Source organism: Strix aluco, chromosome 3, assembly GCF_031877795.1.
Source record: "Strix aluco isolate bStrAlu1 chromosome 3, bStrAlu1.hap1, whole genome shotgun sequence".
In the NCBI taxonomy this organism is placed as follows: domain Eukaryota; kingdom Metazoa; phylum Chordata; class Aves; order Strigiformes; family Strigidae; genus Strix; species Strix aluco.
This window is the reverse complement of record NC_133933.1, coordinates 69,133,824-69,154,609: the sequence shown is the minus strand read 5'-3', so window position 1 is coordinate 69,154,609 and position 20,786 is coordinate 69,133,824. Positions and strand designations below refer to the sequence as shown.

At 41.6% G+C, this 20,786-nt stretch overlaps 1 protein-coding gene across 3 annotated transcripts in view; it reads right to left on the bottom strand.

Moving 5' to 3' along the window:
• Nucleotides 1-20,501, bottom strand: part of SLC2A12 (solute carrier family 2 member 12) — a 30,305-nt gene extending 9,804 nt beyond the window's left edge. For all 3 annotated transcript variants that reach the window (XM_074820715.1, XM_074820716.1, XM_074820717.1), the window contains exons 1-2: nt 20,261-20,501; nt 11,223-12,545 (exon numbers count right to left, since the gene is read on the bottom strand). In XM_074820715.1, the coding sequence (XP_074676816.1) occupies nt 11,223-12,545; nt 20,261-20,393 (1,456 nt within the window). In that variant the 5' untranslated portion in view covers nt 20,394-20,501. The remainder of the gene's footprint in view (nt 1-11,222; nt 12,546-20,260) is intronic.
• Between the last annotated feature and the right edge of the window lie 285 nt (nt 20,502-20,786).

Sequence of the window (20,786 nt, the reverse complement as noted above, 5' to 3'; positions counted from 1 at the left end):
AATGCACCAGCACTGTCCTGTCACTGCTTCCAGTACCCACAGAATGCAGTCCCTGTAGAGGCTCTCACAGCAGCTCTAGTGAAGGAAATCTGGGGGGCTGGCAAAAGTGAGGGATGCTTAGACTGGAAAGAAGAGAGGATGAGAGGGAGTTTGTCCTTTTCCAAAGTAGGTAAAAGAGTTATGACGCATTAAAAGTGAACTGAAACTCTGTCCACGGTTTTGTGCAAGAGGCCAAAGCAAAGGATCGCCACTGGTTAAATCAATGACTCTGCTTAATGAGAGCCATTTGTCTCTCTGGCTCTGCCCCATAACGTGAGACTGAAGTGACTGCTCAAAATTAATAACTGGCAAATATGGAGGAAATGAGCAGCTATATTGCTTTGGAGAGCGTGTAAGCCTCCAGCAGAGTGCCAACCTGCCAAGGGTCAAGACAAACCCTGTGTGTGCACATTAAAAAGAGTGGAATTGCTCTATTGTCGAGAGATAGGGGAGTCAGGAGAAGCCTCAGCTAATCTAACGCCCCTGGCTGCATCCTGATCTCTGCAGGCAAAGGCAATACGTACCTCATTCTACTGCTTCCGAGGCGCTTCTCTCAGAGCAGCTTTATGACTACTGGTTGAAAGATACCTGATAACCACTGATGATCCAAAAGGAGCTGATGTGGTGTGGCAAATCTTAAATTATTTTTCTTTCGTTCTGGTATACTACATTTAAGTTTCTAATGGTTAATCCTTTAGGCCGACTCCTTGAAGTAACATATGTTAGGACAAGTGGGATTTAATACTTTTATCTCTGAGACTGTATCAGAGTACACAAAAATTGTTGTCCAGTGTTTGTACTATTTGCATCACTATCTGATAGACAGGCTGAACACTCACATGCACTTTTTTAAAGAAGCTTACAGTGGGCCATGAAAATCACCCTTCACTCACGTCTTCTCCAGTTCACGTTAGAGTGGCAGGAGGGTTTTGGGAGAAGAGACTGTGAGACCAACACATTACCTCTTTCCCCTGTTTTCTGGGCCACTTGAGAATGAAGGCAGTGAGATATACTTCACCTCTGATTTTCCCCAGCCATCCTTCTTCCTCTAACCTTCTTCCCCCAACCTTCTCACCACTGTGAGCCTGAATTTTAGCGCTTTTTTTTTTTTTTTTTACTATTGAATTTTTCGTCTCCATGAACTTGGAAAAAGTGTAATGCCTGGTATGGATTTTCCTGTTTCAGGCAAGCTGTTCAATATATTCTTAAATCTGTTTTCAGTGATCTTCAATTACTGTCCATTTTCAGCTGCAAAGAATAGTCACAAACAAGAAGAACTTTCTTACAGACATTGACTCCCATCTGAAGAATTACTGGGCAAGAAGTGATAAATATATAAGGATCTAGGAATGGTAGAATTGTCTTAGTTAATGTGATTTGTGGCCCATCTTGCCCAATAACAGTACTCTGCAGCAAACATATCAGTAGAATGCATCATAGCTTTATGTAGGCAGATATGTAATAGTCTGTACCTCTTTTCAGGTCCCCTAATAGAAGTTGATTTGAACTTACGTATGAGATAACAATTCTGTTAGCAACTGGATTTCTTATCCACTGTGTCTCTCTCTCATCCTTTGTTATATAGACACTCAAACTGTCCCATCAAGACAGAACAACTTGCAGGGCAAGCAGAAAGGAAAAAAGAGAGAAAAAGAAAAAATTAAAATGAACTTTCAAGGGAGAATGTGCTTATTATAATAAATCTCATATTGCCATCCAAAAAAGGCCTTTTAATTAAAACCTGAAATGTGTATTCCTGTTTGTAGGTGTTTATTTGTTCAGAATATTGAATCCAGGATAATCCTCTGAGGCATTTGCAGAGGAATGACTACAGAAGCCAGAGGCTCTAATTCACGAGGAAGTTGTGTTTGAATTAGTTCAGATTATCACATATTTCACTTCTAAAGAGATGGAGAGGAGAAATTACCCAGCTGAGTGGGGTAAATGAACCTATTTTTCCAGTATCCAAGGGCTAATGTTGGTCCTTGAGGGGATGCATGAGAAAAAACTGTTGGGACACAGCCGTTGGGGACAATTTAAGCCTTTGCTCTTGCAAAATAGAGATCTGTGCATATGTTTTACAAAACTCCCAGTGGAAAGGATAAGCAACCTTTTACAACAGTGACTTATGTAGTGAGAGGCCTGCTCTGATCCATTTTTTTAAGTAAGTCCCTTGCTGGTCACTGTGGTTCATGCTTTGCTTTGGTTGCTGCTGGAGGGAGGCAGCCAGGATGAAGGTGTGAAGGCTCTGGGTCCACCCGCCACAAAGTGTCTTTTAGTTCTCATTCTTTCATATGAATTTTCTGCACTTAGGGTTGATTTTCAATGGCAACAGAAGCTGGGTGCCCTCCTGTGTCCCCTTTCTCTTTGAGAAAATCTTCCTGGCTTTCCTTCCAGAGCTCAATGTGACACAGAAACTGAGATGCCATGGGGAGAAACAGTCTTCACGCACTGCCTTGCCATCCGGCCATGCTCTCTGCACTTTGGCTGCCAGTCTGCACCTTCCTCAGCAGTGGCAGTAAGTTGCGTGATTGCACATTTTTACCTTCTGCCGTAATTATTTTCTCATACTTTATAATACATGTTTTAGTTTGATGATGTTTACCAATGAAATAAAATACTGTCTTTGCAAGTCCTACTGACAGTTCTAGCTTTTGCACAAAGCTGGCTCGGGATCAGTATGCCTCTAAAAAATTACTCCCAGCCCTCTCTCCCAAAGGAAAATGACATATGCCCTATAAACTTTTCACAGATTTCAGTGTCACAATGATCTTCTCACCCAGAACTTGGTCAAGGAAACAAATGCAAAATCTTTCACTGTCTTTGATATGATTATCAGAGGCCACTATTATTTACTGAATGCTTTAATGCAACACTTGACCTACAAAGTGAGAAGGGCAAATTTGGCTAATGATAGGCAACCTTGATTATCATATGAAAGCTTGTACAAGATGGTATGCTAGACTCACTTGACAGCGCACCACTTTACAGAAGATAATGTCCCTGTGGAACAAAGGAGGATTGTTAGGCCCGATTACTAGTTAGAATCACAGCGATATTCATTCTCTAGATTTTTTAATAATGTGAGTTTGGAGGTAAAATGCTTTATTTTAGCCAGTGGCTACTAACTAATCTGAGACGAACTTTAAAACTATGACTAACTTTAAGCACACATATTCCTCTCAAGCAGCATCTTTGTGTCAATAGGTTTATTAACATACACCTATTAGTAGAGAGATTATATAATCCAGAGCACCAAATTCAGAATATTGGCTCAAATTGCTGTTTAAATGGAGCATAGTATGCCAAAACACAGGTAGTCCTCTACCTTTTCTAGGTAGTTCTTGAAGGGCAAATTTTGTGCTCAGCAACAGCAGCTTGAACCACCATCGTTGCAGAGACACAGAAATATTGGCTGGGGCATGGTGTTGTCACTCCCTCTTTTCACAGTACCAAGGGCTCTGTCTTTCAGAAGGCAAAGAAAGCCCTTGGCCTCATCTGCCAAGACTTTCCCTCATTCACACACTTAAAAGTAAAGTTATGAACAGAAACACAGATGACAGCGAAAATGACATCCCAGATTTCAGGTGTGCACCTCAGTTTAAACCATAGTTTAAATTCAGTCTCACAGTTGAACAAGGATATTCTGCTCTTTGCAAAATTGTGTCCTAAAATAATTAAGGAGACGCTCCCACTGATGTTGCCATGTCTTACTACTAGATCAGCATTTTTTTCCATATTATGACTTTTTTAACACCTAAAAAGCCTCCTAAACTTGTAGGTTCTATCAAGTTAGATAAGATTAACTTGTTTGGCTGGTATTTTAGTGAACACCTCCTGCAATTGGAAATCCTGTAACTCATCATCCAACTATCCAAAAATATCTTAAATTTGCTTGCACTTCACTACTACCAATCAGCCTGTGAAAAGGCAAACCGATTCTTGGGTTAGTTGACGTATTAACAAGGGGCTTCAGATAAACTTTGTCTGGGGCAAGGAAATAGGGAGAAGTGGGCAATTCACAATCCTTGCTTTATTTTTCATTTTGGCATGCCTTGTCTTTCTACTGCAGCTTGGTAGTACAAAGAGAGTCTGAAATAAAGGCCACATGAGGCACCATTTGCATAGCACAGGAATAATGAGCTAGATAAATACTAGAAGTGTCATATTCAAATCACATGAATGCATGCATTAAAAGATGATTCAGTACAAATGAACAGTGCTAGGAATCTTGTAATAAAATAAAGAATCCAAGATAATTTTTTAATTAAATAAAATAGGACTTTCTGTACTGATCCTCAGTGCAACATGCACATTTCCAAGGTTTATTATCCTGGTTCAGATCCAACAAAGCATTTAAGCACTTGCTTATTTTTGAGCACTTGATTTAATCCCCACCACTATCTCCTTTTCCAGACTAAACCACAAAACAATATAAAATTGATGCCGCTCATTTCTGTGAAATTTAAGTCCAGGCCACAGCTGCTCTGCAAAATGTAGAAGCTCAAATATCAAAAAAAAAAAAAAAAAAAGCACTGCAAACAAATGTCATGCAAGGCAATGCTGAGCATGAATGCCTGTTAACATCAAATTCATGTGCACTATAAATTAATACAATAACTGCATGCTATGTAAAAGCCTGAAATACTGCTCTAATGTCAAAGATATTGATGTGAATTCTAGACAGCCCTATCTTTTACCAGTATTTTTCAAGCTAGTGCAAGGTCATACAGTTTACAATATTTCAAAACACAGGAACAACCAACTAAATCTATGGGAGGGTCAGAATTTCCACACTGACAGTGTGCTATTTCCCCCAAGATTTTTCAGTTTCAGGTAGAGCATTTGATGGCCAAGATTAAGGCCAAAAGCATTTTGGGTCAGAGAATAAGCAGTCTGATGTAATCTGGATCATAAGGGTGGCAAGAGGTATGACCTCTGTAATCGAGTCCCTGGGCTGTTCAGTGCAACATGTGAAGCCAGCTGTTCTGGGTTTTGTTACAGATACATTTAGTGACTGAGGTGAAAGACACAGAAAGGGTTCTGCATTTAACTGTGCTAATGAATCATACTTTAACTCAGGTAGCCAGTTAATCTAAGAATCACAGGAGCAAAGTCAAGGAGACTAAATTTGTCTCCAGTGTAATTCTCTGGGCTTTAGGGAAATGTTCCAGATCTGGGTTTTAGCTTGCTTAATCTGATGTAATACATAAAGACAGACCACCACAGACCCCATAAAGTTCCATAAGAAGGACAGAGATGGACTGAAAGAGGGATTTATTTCCTTCCTCACCTCCATGGATTTCATTTTTCTTGTGAACCCTTGAGCTTTCTTCCATCCTCCTTGATCCTTCTTGCCTGATCCTTGTTCCATCTTCCCCACTGTCCCCAACATGGGTTTAAAACTGCATTTGAACTACTTCAACAACTTACAATAAGATGTAGACAAAACAAGTGGGCTTTTACATGGGAATAGAATAGAATAGAATAGAATAGAATAGAATAGAATAGAATAGAATAGAATAGAATAGAATAGAATAGAATAGAATAGAATAGAATAGAATAGAATAGAATAGAATAGAATAGAATAGAATAGAATAGAATAGCTCAGTTGGAAAGGACCTGCAATGATCATATAGTCCTAAACCATGTTACATGTGGAATGCTATCACACAGTCTAATTTAGCTTCCTGATCACCCTAAACTCCCTCAACAGCTAGTGAGGAAAGGAGGGCTGCACCAAAGGAGAGGTCAAAGAGCAGGAGTCTGAAAGCCACCCTTAGGTGGGGAGAATATTCCTCTTTGTGGATTATCTGAGGAATCTGGCTCCCACATCAGTTAAATTTCCACACTTGTTGAAACATCTGTTCTATTTTAGGTATAAAATAGCTCAGTTTTAAAGCATCCATTCAAGCTGATATAAATTTAACTCCAGTAGAGTCAATATGGCAAATCTGCCCAGGTTTAAACTAGAAATGGACATCTCTCATCCCAAAGTAGTCTTTCATCAGTAGAAACTTGCTCCTAAGATTTGCCCTCACTAGAGGCTTGCCTTCACTGACTTCCCTGCATGGATTTTGCTCCTCACAGGGCCAACAATGCACACAGAGAGCTCCCACAGCAGCCAGATGGTGCATCACAGCAGGGCTTGTTGGAGAGTGTAGTCACTGCGTCTTCTTGGGGATACCCAGGCTGAGGGACACGAAGCCACAAACCCAGGTCCCTCATGTGGGAGGAATTTCATCAGTGTGAAGCTAGTAACCCAAGGGCAGTCAGAGAAGACTTTCCATGGGTATTTAATTCCACTGTTTAACAGGTTTTAATCAATACCAAAGTACTGCCAGTCCTACAAGCACCCACTCACAGGAGCTGTGCTTCAATGGGACTGTAACAGCTATTTGGAAAAGCAGGATTTGCAGTAAGTTCTAAATACCTCCTCCAAGACCATGTTATGCACTTATCTGTCGACCACAAATATGTTAAAATACTTTTTAGACTTTGTATCTGCATGGATTGGTATATGTGGTATTTTTTGTGCCAAGCCCTGAAACAGAAGACATTTCTCCAGCTACAGACACTGATCTGCCCTGGGTGTGTTGTGGCCACAGCTGTGTGTGTGCAAAGCGGGCTCTGAGTGCTTGCGGACGGGGTGTCCCTGCAGCTCCAAGAAGTCCCCTGGAAGAGGAGCCTGTGATGGTCTCCAAGAGAAGAGCTCTGAGAGTTTGGCCCTTGGCTTTGGAGAGCTGCACAAAGCTGGTGGCTGCTCTAGGACATGCAGTAATAGGTTGGCATAAACACCTTCAAACTTTATGCATCTAAAGGTTTTGAGGATGATTCATGTCATGAAACTGCCCCTCAGTCCCACTTGTAGGTGCTTTTGTTGATTTGCATCCCCACACTCAGTATGAACTGCTATGATGTCAGTGTAGCTGATGTGATTTGCACCAGCAGATTATGCTGAAATTTATTGGTCAACTGCCTAAATGCCTTTGCAGTTACACAGAAACATGGTTAAAGGACTGACAGAGGAGGAAGAGCTCTTTTGTGCAAGGCACCAATGCCATACATGCAGTCCAAATGCAGGCATTTGACCCCCCCCCCGCCCCAATAAAAATGTTACCCATTCCACAGCAAAACATCCCCCTGATGTGCATGGATCCCCTTGAACTGCACTCCCACAGTATGTGTAAAGAGGTACTGCTCAAGTCCTGTTTTGCTCACTTGCTTTTTACTTGCTAATACAAATTCAGACTGGGAAAACATTATGTTCTGTTGGGTCCAGACTGGATTTGCATTACTTTCTTCTCAGCCTTGGACTTGTTGGACTCCCTCTGATTTTACTTTGATAAACAGGATTGCTTCCAGGCCACACTGCATCCCTGTATTAATGTGTATGGTGCTACTGTCTCTCTTTTGGCTACTTCTTGTTGAGATCACCCAGTGAGACCTCCTCACTCAGGGGATATATAGGAAAATATGGAGGGAAGTTGTCCCTATTTAGTCTTTGATCTTAAATGGTGCAAAAGGAGATGATCAGGGCAGAGAAGCATATCTTTGGTAATGGGTGCCATCTGACATCTGAATCTGAATTTTGTTCATCAGGTCCGTGAGGAAAGCAGCAGGTCTCTGGGCACCCACTCTGTTTCAGAAAGGCTAGAGATGCCTTACAGTTGGTAATCAAGAGAACTCTCTTGCACATGCTCCATCCAACCCCAAGAGTCCCACATTTACAGCCTTATTTTGGAAAATAAGTCTGATACTCCAGGAGTTTGGCTTTCCTGGTTCAAACATCTCAAAATGTTGTACCACACAACAGTGATGAGTGAAGGAGATGACACCTCTTTATAAGAAAGGACAACAATTTTTTGCCTCTCAAGTGGTTTGAACAAAGCATCTGGCAAATGACATGCTCTGCAACTCTTTCAGTTAGCTCTGTGTCATTTAATAAGTGGTCATGCATGGTCATGACCCTGACTGGAATTTCTCTGTGTGTCCTTTGTGTTAAATTAATTTTCAGGGTCACACTGAGCTTTTAGCTTGGGTGATGAATTGGTGATCTACCTCCACACTGCACTCATCTCATTAGCCTGCACTCACTGCTCCCTGTGTAAGACATAGCAGCATTTCTGCGAGGCTCAGATTTCTCCTGTCCCCACCTCCCCATACAGCAGGTTTGAATGCCTCTCCTTGCAAACATGCACTGAAAACAATGAAGAGCCCCTCTCGCACTTCTCACCCTTCACATGGCAGCCAGAGAGAAGCTCCTCTTGGACTCTGCAGGCATCTTTCCCTGGTGAGAACAGTTGATCCTTGTTTGACCTTTCTGATATACAGGCAAAGGTAACTCAAAACAAGGATGGGTGTTAAGTCCCCTTAGCTAATAACTGCATTGAAACGCCTCTGCAAACACCGCTGGAGAGATGGCATGTGCTGTTCTGTGACGTGATGCAATGCTGATTTGTTGCACCTACAAAACATCCTCATAATTGTGTGAAATTGAGTGTGAAGAAGCAGTTGAATTGCAGTTCATCAAACATAATTAATCTGAAACAGAGCAACAGAAATACTCCTTTTATCTTGCCTAAGGGTTGATGATATGGATACAGAGCACCTCAGAATCAAAAAAGTGACTAAGCAGATGCTTGCTAGTCTGATGAATTCTTTTATCATGCAAAAATGGCTTTTATCTCTGTCTGTTTTTGAGTGCTCATCACTGTGCTGCCTGGGTGCTTTGATAAACAGCAATAAATATATTTAGCATATGTTTAGTTCATTAAAAAATCCATCTACTTCATGTAATTTGGAGACAAAAGAGAAACAATGAAAAAATACAACATTTATTAATGTCTGCTATGCAAATCTAGACTGTAACTAGCTCTTTGACCAGAATCCCAAAAAAAGGACAAAGAAATTTTTAAAAAAGATGATAGAGCTCAGGTTGCATGATCTCCCCTATAGAGAGTGTGCCATTTTCCTAATGCTGCTACATAGACTCTCCTTTATCCCCACAGAATATAATGCAGCATGGACTCAAAATGAAGTGGGTAAAATAAATAAAGGGAAATAGAGCAATGGAAATAAAACGAAATAGACCAAAATAAAGGGAAAAGAGCAAGATCCTTTCCCCTCTTTGTCCAACAGACACATCTCGAGCACCACCTTCACCTTAGCCAGCAGGACAGGCAGATATTGCGCAGAGTATGAGAATTTTAAGTTGAAAATATAGTGGTGTGGGGGTTACAGTGCTTCTGTCCCCAGGTGCCTGGGCATAACCTGGTCACAGCAACCAGTGGGTGCAGCCTCGATGCCTCCCTCCTGTTGCAGAGTAGACAATGACTAACGGTCTGGTCCAGACCACAGACAGATTTAGAGATGAATAACATAAACATGTTAAAACTGTTTATTTTATATAAGGAGAGGGGCCCAAGTTTTATCTTTACACTAAGAAAGGTACACTGAGGATAAGAAAGCTAGGCTTTTAAAATACATTCAAGGATTTGGACTCCAAGAAGCAGATGTTGAAGGCTGCATATGAGACACAAATCATAACCTTGCATCCAAGACTATTTAACCACAACAGAACCTTCGAAGATTCCAACACTCTCTTGGTTCTCTGACCCTTGCATTTTCTATACATTGCCAATTTTAACGGAATAGTGTACTTTTAAAGGCATGGAACTGTCTTGAAAGTACCTACCTGCAATTTGAAATACCTGTATCTGTCCTAGACCTGGCCTTCACATGCTGCGCAAGCGCATCTGTCGGTTTAAATTGCCTCACCATGGCTTTATAGTACATGACTGGAGCTGAGATGGTGCCTGTTCTTTCCATTTGCTGTTTAAGAGCATTTGTGCTCTTAGTCAAGAAAGAGGTCAGAAAACAAGCGCTGGCCTCAAAGACTTCTTAAATTAGCCGGCAATCACACCTCAGTTTCTGTAGCCCTCCAGTAAGTAGACATCATTATCATTAACTTCACATTAGGCCAACTCAAATGACCAGGAACCCATTTACAGTCAGGTCAACAAGAAAGCAGCTTTCAACAGGAGACCAAGCCTGAATGCGTGCCCCTGCCTTGAGGGTCATTAAATGTGTGTTTGAAACACCCAAGTAAAAGCTCAAGTAATATTTTCTTTTCAGGGCTGAACCCCTGGTTTTGAACCTATGTCATCGAAAGCAGAATTCAGCCCCAAGATGGTCTGCGAGAGAGGGAACAATGCTGCAATAACACAGTCAAGCTCGCTGCCCTGGCAATGAATGCTTATCTCACGCCGCTCTCCCAGTGAGTAATGTTTAAAATAAATAAATACTGCAGGGGACTTGCTGTTAGTGCAATTGTTGTGTTGTATTCTTGTGGCAAGCTTTTTATCATAATAGTGCAGCAGGAGCACAGTGTGTTTGCAAGGCAAGTTTGAGCCAGGGCACAAAAGCATATAAAGACTGTTAATAAATAATGGACTCTGTGCGTGTGGGTTTTGCAGTATGGCTTTAAAATATCAACCCCTTCAAAGTACAATAATATTTAAGTGCTATTGAAACAAAACAAAACAAAACAAAACAAAATGGAGAGATTTAATTGCTAGGCCCTGGGAATGGCAGACAAGCTCTCCTCTGGAGACAGCGGGAACCATGCAAGTGTGATGGCAGGTAGTGGCAATAATACTACAGTTTGCTCATGAACTATGATACCTTGAATGTCTTTCTTATATCTGAAGACTGTTATATAATCAGGGGGCCAGATCTTCAGTGGGACCCAGGCATGCTGGCATTTCATGGATTTGTTGGTGTCATACCATACAGAGGTCTAGAGCTTATAATTATCTTGAGTTTATGAGTTAGTAGCAACAAATGCCTACATCTTAACCTTCACAATGTAAGGACACAAAAGACTACAAATAGGAAAGATATCCAGGAGCCCTATAATTTTGCTGTACAAAGCTCACAGCAGTTCTTAACTTCACTGAAGAGGAGCAGCTAATTTCACTGAATTGAAGGGAGATTAGGCCATCAAAAAAAGTACGCCCCAGGCTCTCCAGGACTGTCTAGAACAATACCAGCACATATTAGGAGAAAACACTGCTTTGCCCAACTTGGGAACTGCCAGATGCCAAGCTGGGCATGTCATCCCAGCACTTAATCCACTTGTAAAAAATCATTACAAAGAGTTAGAAAAATGAAACACTTACTTGGTCCAAGACCTATGGAAAATGCAGCAACATAAACAAGCAGGCTGCCCAGTGAGAGCCATTTCAGGACAACAGGAACCTCCCCACTTTCCATGTGAGACCCTGTTGTGCTTTTGCCTCCTGCCAGGGCAGTCCTGTTCAGTTCTTCTGTCCTGGCAACATGTGGGCTTTTCTGCGCACCAAATGACAATCTTTCTGGCGAAGCCTTGCTAGCAAAGAGGTCCTTGAGACTCCCATTGATGACGCCAGTGAGGTTTCCTGGTCTCTGGAGAAAGAAATCCTCTGGAGATTGGCTTCTACAGACGTTGGTGAAATTCACATGTATGTTACGGTTCACTAAACCCATAGTGACCAGCGATACTGCCATAACAGAAGAGCCAATACACAGAAAAGTTTTACTTCCAACTTGATCCACAAAAACCGTGGCTGGGACTGTGCTGACCACTTTAACCACTCCAACTCCAGTAGAAGCCAAGCTGGCAGCTTCATTGCTCTGGAACCCAACTGACTTCAGAACAGTTGATGCATAAAATAAAATGTTGGGTTGCCCAGTTGTTTGCACAAAAAAGACTAGAGTGAGTCCTACCAACATTCGGGCCCTCATGTTGTTTTTTGAACGAAACAGGTCCAGGAAACTATACTGATGTTCATCTTTCAGAGAAGACTTGATCACAGTAAGTTCTTTAGTAGCATCCGATGTCTCCCGTAGCTTCTCCAGTACTTTTCGTGCAGCTTCATCGTTATTTTTCATTACAAGAAACCGAGGACTTGGAGGAAGGAAATACATGGCAACAGCCTGCAAAGCACCTAATGGAATCACAAGGCCAAACATGTACTTCCATCCATGAGATATGCTGGCAAATGCATAATTTGAAATATAGGCAAAGAGAATGCCTATCACAATCATGAGTTCATTTAATGATACAAGGAGGCCTCTTCTGTGCTGTGGGGCAATCTCAGCAATATACACACATGTTGCAATTGATGATAATGATATGGAAATACCTATGGCAATCCGTCCCACAATAAGTATTCCATATGATTCATAGGGCAGTAAAATCAGACTCCCCAACACAAGTAAAGAAGATGCAATTATAATAGCAGGTCTCCTTCCAAATCGGTCTATCAGGAATCCACCAGTAAGTGATGCAAATAAGGCCCCAAAAAGCAAGGAACTTACAACGATTTCCTGCTCTTTGCAAGACAGTACTAATATGCTGCTCATCTGAAGAAGAGCTCCAGAGATAAGGCCCAACTCATAACCCATCAGAAGTCCACTTACGGCAGCAACAGCAGAAGATAAAAAAGTAAATGTTCCACAGCCTGAAATAAGAGAAAAAGCACAAAAAATTGAAAGTGTGACTTCTGCAACATTCTGACAATTAAGAATAACTTTATTTGATATACCAGCCCAAAAAATCTTTTTGTAACTTTCAGGCAAAGCAGTTAGGTGCATACAAACCCAGCAGCAGTGGTGAAATAAAAGGCTATTTTTGAAAAGAAAAAACTAATTAAATATTTTTTAATTCATATAAAACCTTCTTTAATTTTAATGCTTTTGGGTTCCTTGTCTTCCTGATCAGAAGTCAATAAGGTTTTGATCACACCCTAAATAATTAAACCTTCTGCCTGAGAATATCTTTGCAAAAGGCAACACTGACAATACAACCTTTTGGTAAGAAAGCAATTTTTGCCTTGAGATGTTCTCAGTGTTTTTCCTGTACTGAACTGAGGAACTTTATTGTCCACCCAACTAGTGTACCATGGGCAAGGAGAGAAGTCATTTCCCAACCAAATTGCTTTAACCTTGACTTGAATAAGTATCAAGTTTTCCCTTGCTAGTTATTAATTCCTTTGCTTCACCTGAGAATGCCATGAAGGTTGCTGGTACCGGTGTTTTTATTTTGCCAAATGGAAACTTATCCAGTGAGCACCAGGCTGCTTCAGATAGCTGGGATATTCTAGGAAAATCAATCTTTGAGGTACAAATTCATGAACTTTCTGGGCTTTGCTCATCACTAATCTCAGATCAGGATCAAATATTTTGCATAGTTTATGACAGCCACAATGTCAGGAATAAAAAACAGATGGTGAAAACATAAACCAAATGGAGATTATATGCCTTTGAATGTTCACTTTAAAACAAACTCATTTTATACAACTGTGATTCATTGTTTATTGTTACAAGATAGATTTGACTGATCCTATTCTGCTAACTGTGAAGCCTTTTGCACCCTAAACCTTGAGGAATATATCAGTTTGTTATTGTTGGTCTTGTTCTTTCTCCCAGCATGATTTTCCTCTCATCATGATGTTGGCTGCCACACAACTAGGAAAAGAGTAAATTGACTTCTGATTTTCCAGTTAGTAGAAGAGATAGGACGTGTCTGAGGAGAGGTAGCTTTTGCAGCATAACACAGTCCGTATTTCAGTTAATTCTCCTGGCACAAGTACCTTCCAGCTTGGCTGGAAAGTGGTATATGGTCTAATTGAAAATGATACATAGACTTTGTTTATTTTTAGCTTATTTTTCTAAGGCATTAAGGCTCTTTGATCACTCTGACTGCCTGGAGTTCATTGCCAATAACTTTTGAGCACATTAGCAAGGATCAGTCCCATTTGACAGAGAATATTACATTACTAAAGCAAATCGTGAAAAGAGAGGAGGAGGACAGACCTAGCAGTATGTCTGCACTACTAAAATAAACAGTGCCAGAGCCCAGAGCTGGACCCTGGCACATGGCCACGTATCCTACTAAATTGCTGGCATGGTCCCTGGCATGGTTGTGCCCCAAGCCACTGCGTGCTCCCCTAACAATTCCTGGAGGCAGCTTGGCTCATGGTCTGAGCCCGCCATCAGGCCCTACAGCCACTCCACTGGAGGCCTAGTTCTTTTGGAGGATAACAGAGTACAACTGTATGAATATAAGTTGTGCCTCCAGTGTCAGGGGAGATGTGTAAGCCCATTAAGTCTATTAAGATAAGTATCACCTATCCGCTCTCCTACCTGGCTTTCAGCTCACTCCATCTGAGCCAAGCGGCAGCAACCCCAAGCTACTGAGTGCGCCCAGCACCCCTCAGCCCACTCTGTCTCTGGGCTCGGGTGGCTGGCAAACCAGAGATAGACAAGGGATGGGTGAAAAATGCATGGTTTTGTTATGATGGGCCATAAGGGCATGGGGGAAATGGGAGTATTGTGAGAAGTCTTTCAGAAGGTGGGGTTGGATGGTAGATTTGTTGCGATGGAGGTGGAACAGCTTGAGGAAAATGTCAGAAACAAATCTGCGAAATGCTCTGGTGATAGAACAATTTTTTTTATATTATTGTTGTCCATGTCTGTATGATGTCTAAAGCTTTTTCTTCCTTTAGGTCCACAGTATCCAAGATCATTGCACTTATTTTAAACATATGTTAGCGTGTGGGTTAGGGTAAGGACCTGCTGTACATCCTTCACACTTTGAACAGCACTTCAGTGGAGGTACTACTGACTCCAGTTAAGCTGCTTTCTGCTACGTGTGTTCCATTCTCCAATGCATGCATGCAATATACATTTTATCATGGCAAAATCTAATTGCTCCCTCCCCTTTATAATTTTGACTTGTCCGCTTGCTGTATAGATCTGGAAAATAGACATAGATTCCAATGAATCTGCTGGAAATCAGGGCTGATAACAACACAGTGTTGTGCTGAATGAATGAGATTGGGTATCAGAAGCTACACTCCTGATTTGATCACAGTGCTCTTCCCAAACTACTGTTCAGTGCTGATATTTGTGCTTTCTTGGATATCTCTGTATTTTATGTCATTGGGCCACGTAGATTTAACCTAAGATTTTGCCTTAATTTATATATTCTGAAGCCAAAAGAGACCACTGCGGTCATCTAGTCGGACACTCATGAACAGCACAACATAACCCTTCAGACATGTTTAAATGACATTTTACTTGAACTAGGCCATTTAAAATATTTAGCTTTGATTTAAAAATTGCTAGTAGTTGAAAGCCAATGACTAAGTCATAAGTTGTCCTAATGGTTAATTGCTTTCACTGTAAATAATCTGTAAATTATTTCTAGACTTAATTTCTGCAACTTCAGCTTCCAGCCATCAGATCCCATTCTCCATTTGCTTGCATTTAGCTGTGTTCACTATAACCTGTCATCGAGCCATCCCACAGATCTCTCCTTGATAAGCTACTTAGCCTGTGAGGCTTTACAAGTTTACCAGTTCCTTAATTATTCAAAGCCCTGTTCTCTGAACATTATTCAGACGCTCAACATTTTCCATAAATTATGAGCCGGACCCAGTGCTTCCAAAGAGGTTGCCCAGTGCCAGATAGGAACTTGACATAATCGTCCCACTCCTGGCAGACATCTCCCCCTCTACTCATCTAAGGATTGTCACAGATGCATAAAAGACTCATCTTCTGCTGGTTATCCTCCAGGATAACCAACTTCTTTTCTAACTGGGTTCTTTCCAAGGCACTGCCTTTCCTTTAAATATGGCCTGTCTTCTTGCACCCTAGCTAGGAATGCAAACTTTATGTTTGTCTGCATTAAAATATATAGAATGGGTTCAACTTACCTAACTGTGAGAAATCTACAACATTCCTAGATTTTGCCTGTAACTACTTGTGAAAAATAGGCACTTCTATATGTGTGAAGTAGGTCAGATGCCTATTTCTCTCCATTGTCTATAAAAGGAATCTGTGCGGCTTGCTCAGATGCAGATGTCTAAAGTTAGCCAAGAGGAACCCCAGACAGCACATTCACTTGCAGTCAGCAGGCCAAGACATCCAAATTGCATTGAGTCAGTGACATATTCCGCTTATTAATCACCCATCACCTTTATCACCCACAAGTAATCTATTATCTTCTTCCAGGCAATTGAGAAAAAATGTTAAGTAACAGAGTGACAAAAGTTGAGTTTAAGCTAAACTACATACAGGGCAGTATGGGCAGTGTCTCCTATTGATACTTTGAGGTCTGTGTCCTGCACAGCTTTTAATTCTTTAAATGTGTGACTGTCAGTTTTGTATGGTTCCAGTTTCTGATTCAAAATTACAGTACCAAGTCAAATATCTTGATGGAGTCCATCAACAGCACTGTTCTTTACAATCCAGACTGTGCTCTCCTCAGCCTGTGGTCCTCAGATCAGAGCAACCAAGGTGATTGTTTGTTTTTAACCCGAGAGGCTGTACAAGCTGGGTGTGGAGCTTGGACACCTGGGAAGTTGCTAGGGAAGCACTCAAGCCCATATATTTCTTGTTTCCCCAAGTGCAGCAGCTTGACCAATGTCTTAATGTTTCCTTGGTTTGTTTTTACTTGTTCATGTGTCCAGTGACACATGCCCATGGTCATATAGAAATAGTGGAGGGCTGTAGCTAAAGCAGACCCCTGAATGAAAAGCAGATTCTGATGTGATGCAGAGGGAGACACATTGTCTTTCTGCATTAGCAACAAAAACCCCAGCAGTTAACTCAGTGTCTCTTGTCCCTCACAGGCACTATTCTGGTAGGAAACGTCCTCATATCACTATGAAGTTTTGTTGTAACTGGTGTACCTAAAACTTGCCTGCTCAGAACTGCCTGCTGACTTAAACCCTGAAATCTCTGCTCAGTTTTCCTTCGTGGTCTTTCTCCAGACAAAATTCGCCCTGACTTCAGCATATGTTTTGCTTTAACATTTCCAGATAAAGCATGTTGTAGTAGTTGTACTCACAATCCTTTTAAGTGTCACTTTTAATGATGTTGCTGGCAGTTCTTAGGCATTCCTTTTTTTAAAAAAAGGCTTCTTAAAATGGATATTCCTCTTTTTATGAGATGCCTACAAAATACATGGCAGTGTGCAGCCCAAGGGAATAACATATTTTAATGATGGCTTCCAGAGAAATTCTCCTGCCTGCAACAAACACTATGGCTAATGAGTGTGTGGCTGGTATGTAACAAGTGATTGGAAAGTCTATTCTCCAGTTTCCCCGTGTAAACAAAATGGTTTCTCACAACTGTTACTCAGGTCAAAAGCAGCACTACTTGCCAAACAAACTTATGTTTAAGAACATTTGCTAGAGATGTTTACGCTTGGTTCCTGAAAAGGAGACGAAGCACAGTTGTAGTATAGCACAGTGTACTGCTGATGAGAATGGATGGGGCCAAGTAGTAAGGATGTGCCCCTTTATTTATTTTCAAGCACCTATTTGAGAAAATACATTCCTTCCAAAGGCAAAATAAATATTTGGTCTGTGCACATATTTTATGGGCATTACAGATAAATGATCTGTGCCAGGGAAGATCTGCAAGCAGGCTAAGCTGGGGAACACCACTTTTCCCCCGTTTCATGTGCAGGAGAGCTGTGGGAAAGGTGTCTGGGAGCCCTTCCCAGCTCATCTTGGCAGAACCACGCTCCACATTAGTCCAGACACTGAGATTTCTGAGATGTAGTTTTTCTTTCCTTTCTCTCAAGAGAACATGCAGTGTGCATACAGAAAACTAGTGGGATGGAGCGTGGGGGGGAGATTACTTCTTTATGTGACCTGTGCAACTACATCTATTTTGATAGGCAGGGACTTGACAGTCTCTTCCAACATGGTGCTTTCTTCTGTTGACTTTGATTTAACCTGAGGTGAGAAACGTCTCAATTTGGGAGGGAAAGTATTTTCCTGGAAGGTCAAATATCTGTTCTTCAAATCCTTGGGGATTCTTTGATCTATTTAGACATTTGGAAGGTGAAATCAAGCTCTGTAAACCCTTGGTTAACAAGCACAGGTTAGAAAATCATGATGAGTTGAATGCATTGCATAGATATGAATCCAGAGCATAGAATCTCCCTTTCTCAATAGAACAAGGTATCTACTTTTGTCCATGATACATATTAAAACTACAGCATCTGTACCTGAAAATTTTAAGCTATCTTTCATAACATATTTCCTCTCTGAGTGCTGTCTGACATACAAAATGTTTGCCTTTACAGGGAAATAGTGTTTAAAATTCCCCAAACTGTCTTTAGAGGAGCATTTAGCTAAGGTGTGTAGCTTGTGGATCACATGGTTTTGTAGGATAAATATTTAATGGCATGTGTTGGGAATTGTTGCATAATTAAATAATCGTTTTGCTTTTTGTAAAAGGTGATTATCCCATTTTCATGTCATCATGATCTTTGCTGCACTGTCACAGTCACTTTTGGTGTCTCAACCAGCTGTCTGATTGTCTGGTGATCTATTCTAACACCTGAGGCTTCTTTAGATCCAGTAGCTGCTCAATGGGTTCATTTCTCCTGTTAGCTAGGATACATCTGATCTAACTGTCCATCTAGAAGTCTGGCATGGGATCTAAAATGGTTACCCAACAAGACCCTATGAGATGAAACACATGGCGGCTTTGGAACAAAGTTATGTTGCAAGCAGAGTGGAAAATCTCAGAAAATATTAAATTTACCCAAAAATAGTCAGGGCCATGTAGAATCATGACCATTTGACAAATGTGACTCCTCCCACCCAGGTGTAAAAGTCAAAACCAAACCAAATATTTTTTAAATAGAACTAAAAAGGCAGAAGGAAGCTAATGTATTGCACATTTTCACACATCTAAATTCCTGCGATGGTGGGAAGTATTGTATACTTTGTATACTATAATTGTATACTTTGTATACTATAATGATGAATGCATTATATGAGTAATATCTGAATATCACAAACAAAAGATCCCTGGCACTGATGGAAAGACAGGGAACTCAGATCCTGGACAGATCCACCCTGAACATCTCTCCATCTCTCTTAGCGCTCTGCCGTGTATTTTCATTACGTCAACAGGCAGCCTGGCTCTTCATTATATTAAATGGGATTTGGGTTTTGTTTTGTTATTTTCCAGTAAGAATCACCAAGTTCTTTTAATTCGCAATTATAATTATAAATTCTTCAGGTTACTGCTTTGATTTCTCAGGGTAAGGCCAAGCCTGTAATTTGCACGTACTCTTCTAACTGTAGCCCTTGTGCTGCAGTAACTTTGCCGTCTGTTTATTGTAACTGCTGTGCTTCCCTTTGATAATGCTATCGTATAACCATCTGCATTGCTCCCCCCATACCCTAAGGTAATGTTAAATATATCTGCGCACCGACTGGCTTTCTGTTCTTGATTAACCTCTGCTTTCAGGTATCAGTAGATGTTGCTGGACTGATCACTATTGCACTCCAACAAGACATTTGTGCCTGTGGTAGCTGAACATTCATGGGTTAATCAGTTAATCCATTTTTAAGTGAACAAAACCTGCTTAAGACATAGTCATTTCTGGCTTACAACCGTGCTTTCCTGTTTGGGTACAGCTGTCTTGTGGGTGAGAAAAGTCATGATTGTGGGTCATTTTCCCCTTGATCTTACCACCAGTGAAAGAAAGCCAAGATGCAAAACCACATTGTAACTTAGAAAAACTGGCTGGGTAGGACAGCAAAGATGAAGAGCTACAAAATTCTGCTTCAGCACTCAAAAATCTTTTGCAGAAGAAATTCTACAGTTGATTTTTCAAGGTGTCAGCACAGAAACTCTGCCTCTTCCTGAAATTCTAGGGGAGAAAAGATGGGAGGGAGTCCCCGTCCCCTGACCCCATACTTTCCCCCTGCATGAGCAGGTGTAATGCTTGCCTGGCCTCCCTCCACCTCATTGAAAAGGGCTCCGTTCCTCCTGAGCATGCAAGGACCGGAGAACCATTCTTATCGTAGAGCACCATTCTTATCTTAGACGACAGAGGCTTCTCTGATTTTTCAGGTGACTGATCTTCATAAAGGAAAAGGATTTACACAACAGATAGCACATGCATGAACAGTAGGACTGAGGCCTTTTGGGAAAAGTATCACATAAACCTTCATTCAAAATTCAAGACAGCATTTCCCTTCCTTACTCACATTTTCCCCTCTTGTACTTTTAGAAATCAAGACAGCGTGCCCTGAGAGTCCGTTGGCTTTGCAGGGCTGTTTTCCCCCAGCCCCAAGCATTAGCTAAGCGGGCACGCTGCTGCTGGCTAAGAGCTGGCATTCAGCTCCCGCCACTTTACCTGCTGCAGCCGGGAGCTTGCGGAGGTGGCGGCGGCTGCTGCGGCGGCTGCCCCCCCTGCTCTCCTCATCCTCCCCTGCTCTCATCGTCGGGCTCTGCTGGCTGAGGTCCTCCGTGCTCTGCCCAGGTACCATTGCCACCCCCTTTGCACCTTGGGACAGGAACACTTCACAGGGCAGCGGTCCTTCCCCGGCCGCCGAGGACAGCGCAGGTTATTTTCCTCATGGCAACAAGTTGCTGGAGCTGGCTGAAACCAAATGCAAGCCACAAAGTGGTTTGTGAACAACTTTGTTGCTATTTCAGAAGGCTTTGCCCTTTGCAGTGACACAGGCTGTTGCTATTCTTGGGAGCCTATTGCAGGCGAGGGGAGGGCCGTCTGTCGGAAGTATTGCTTTTGCCGTTTAACAAATAGTTGGAGACATCAGACATCCACACACAGCTCGATGCACATTCCTTACCCATTAGCTTAAAGGGTCTTTCTCTCCCCCTCTCTCTCTTTTCCTTCTCTCTCTGGTGTTCATATGCAC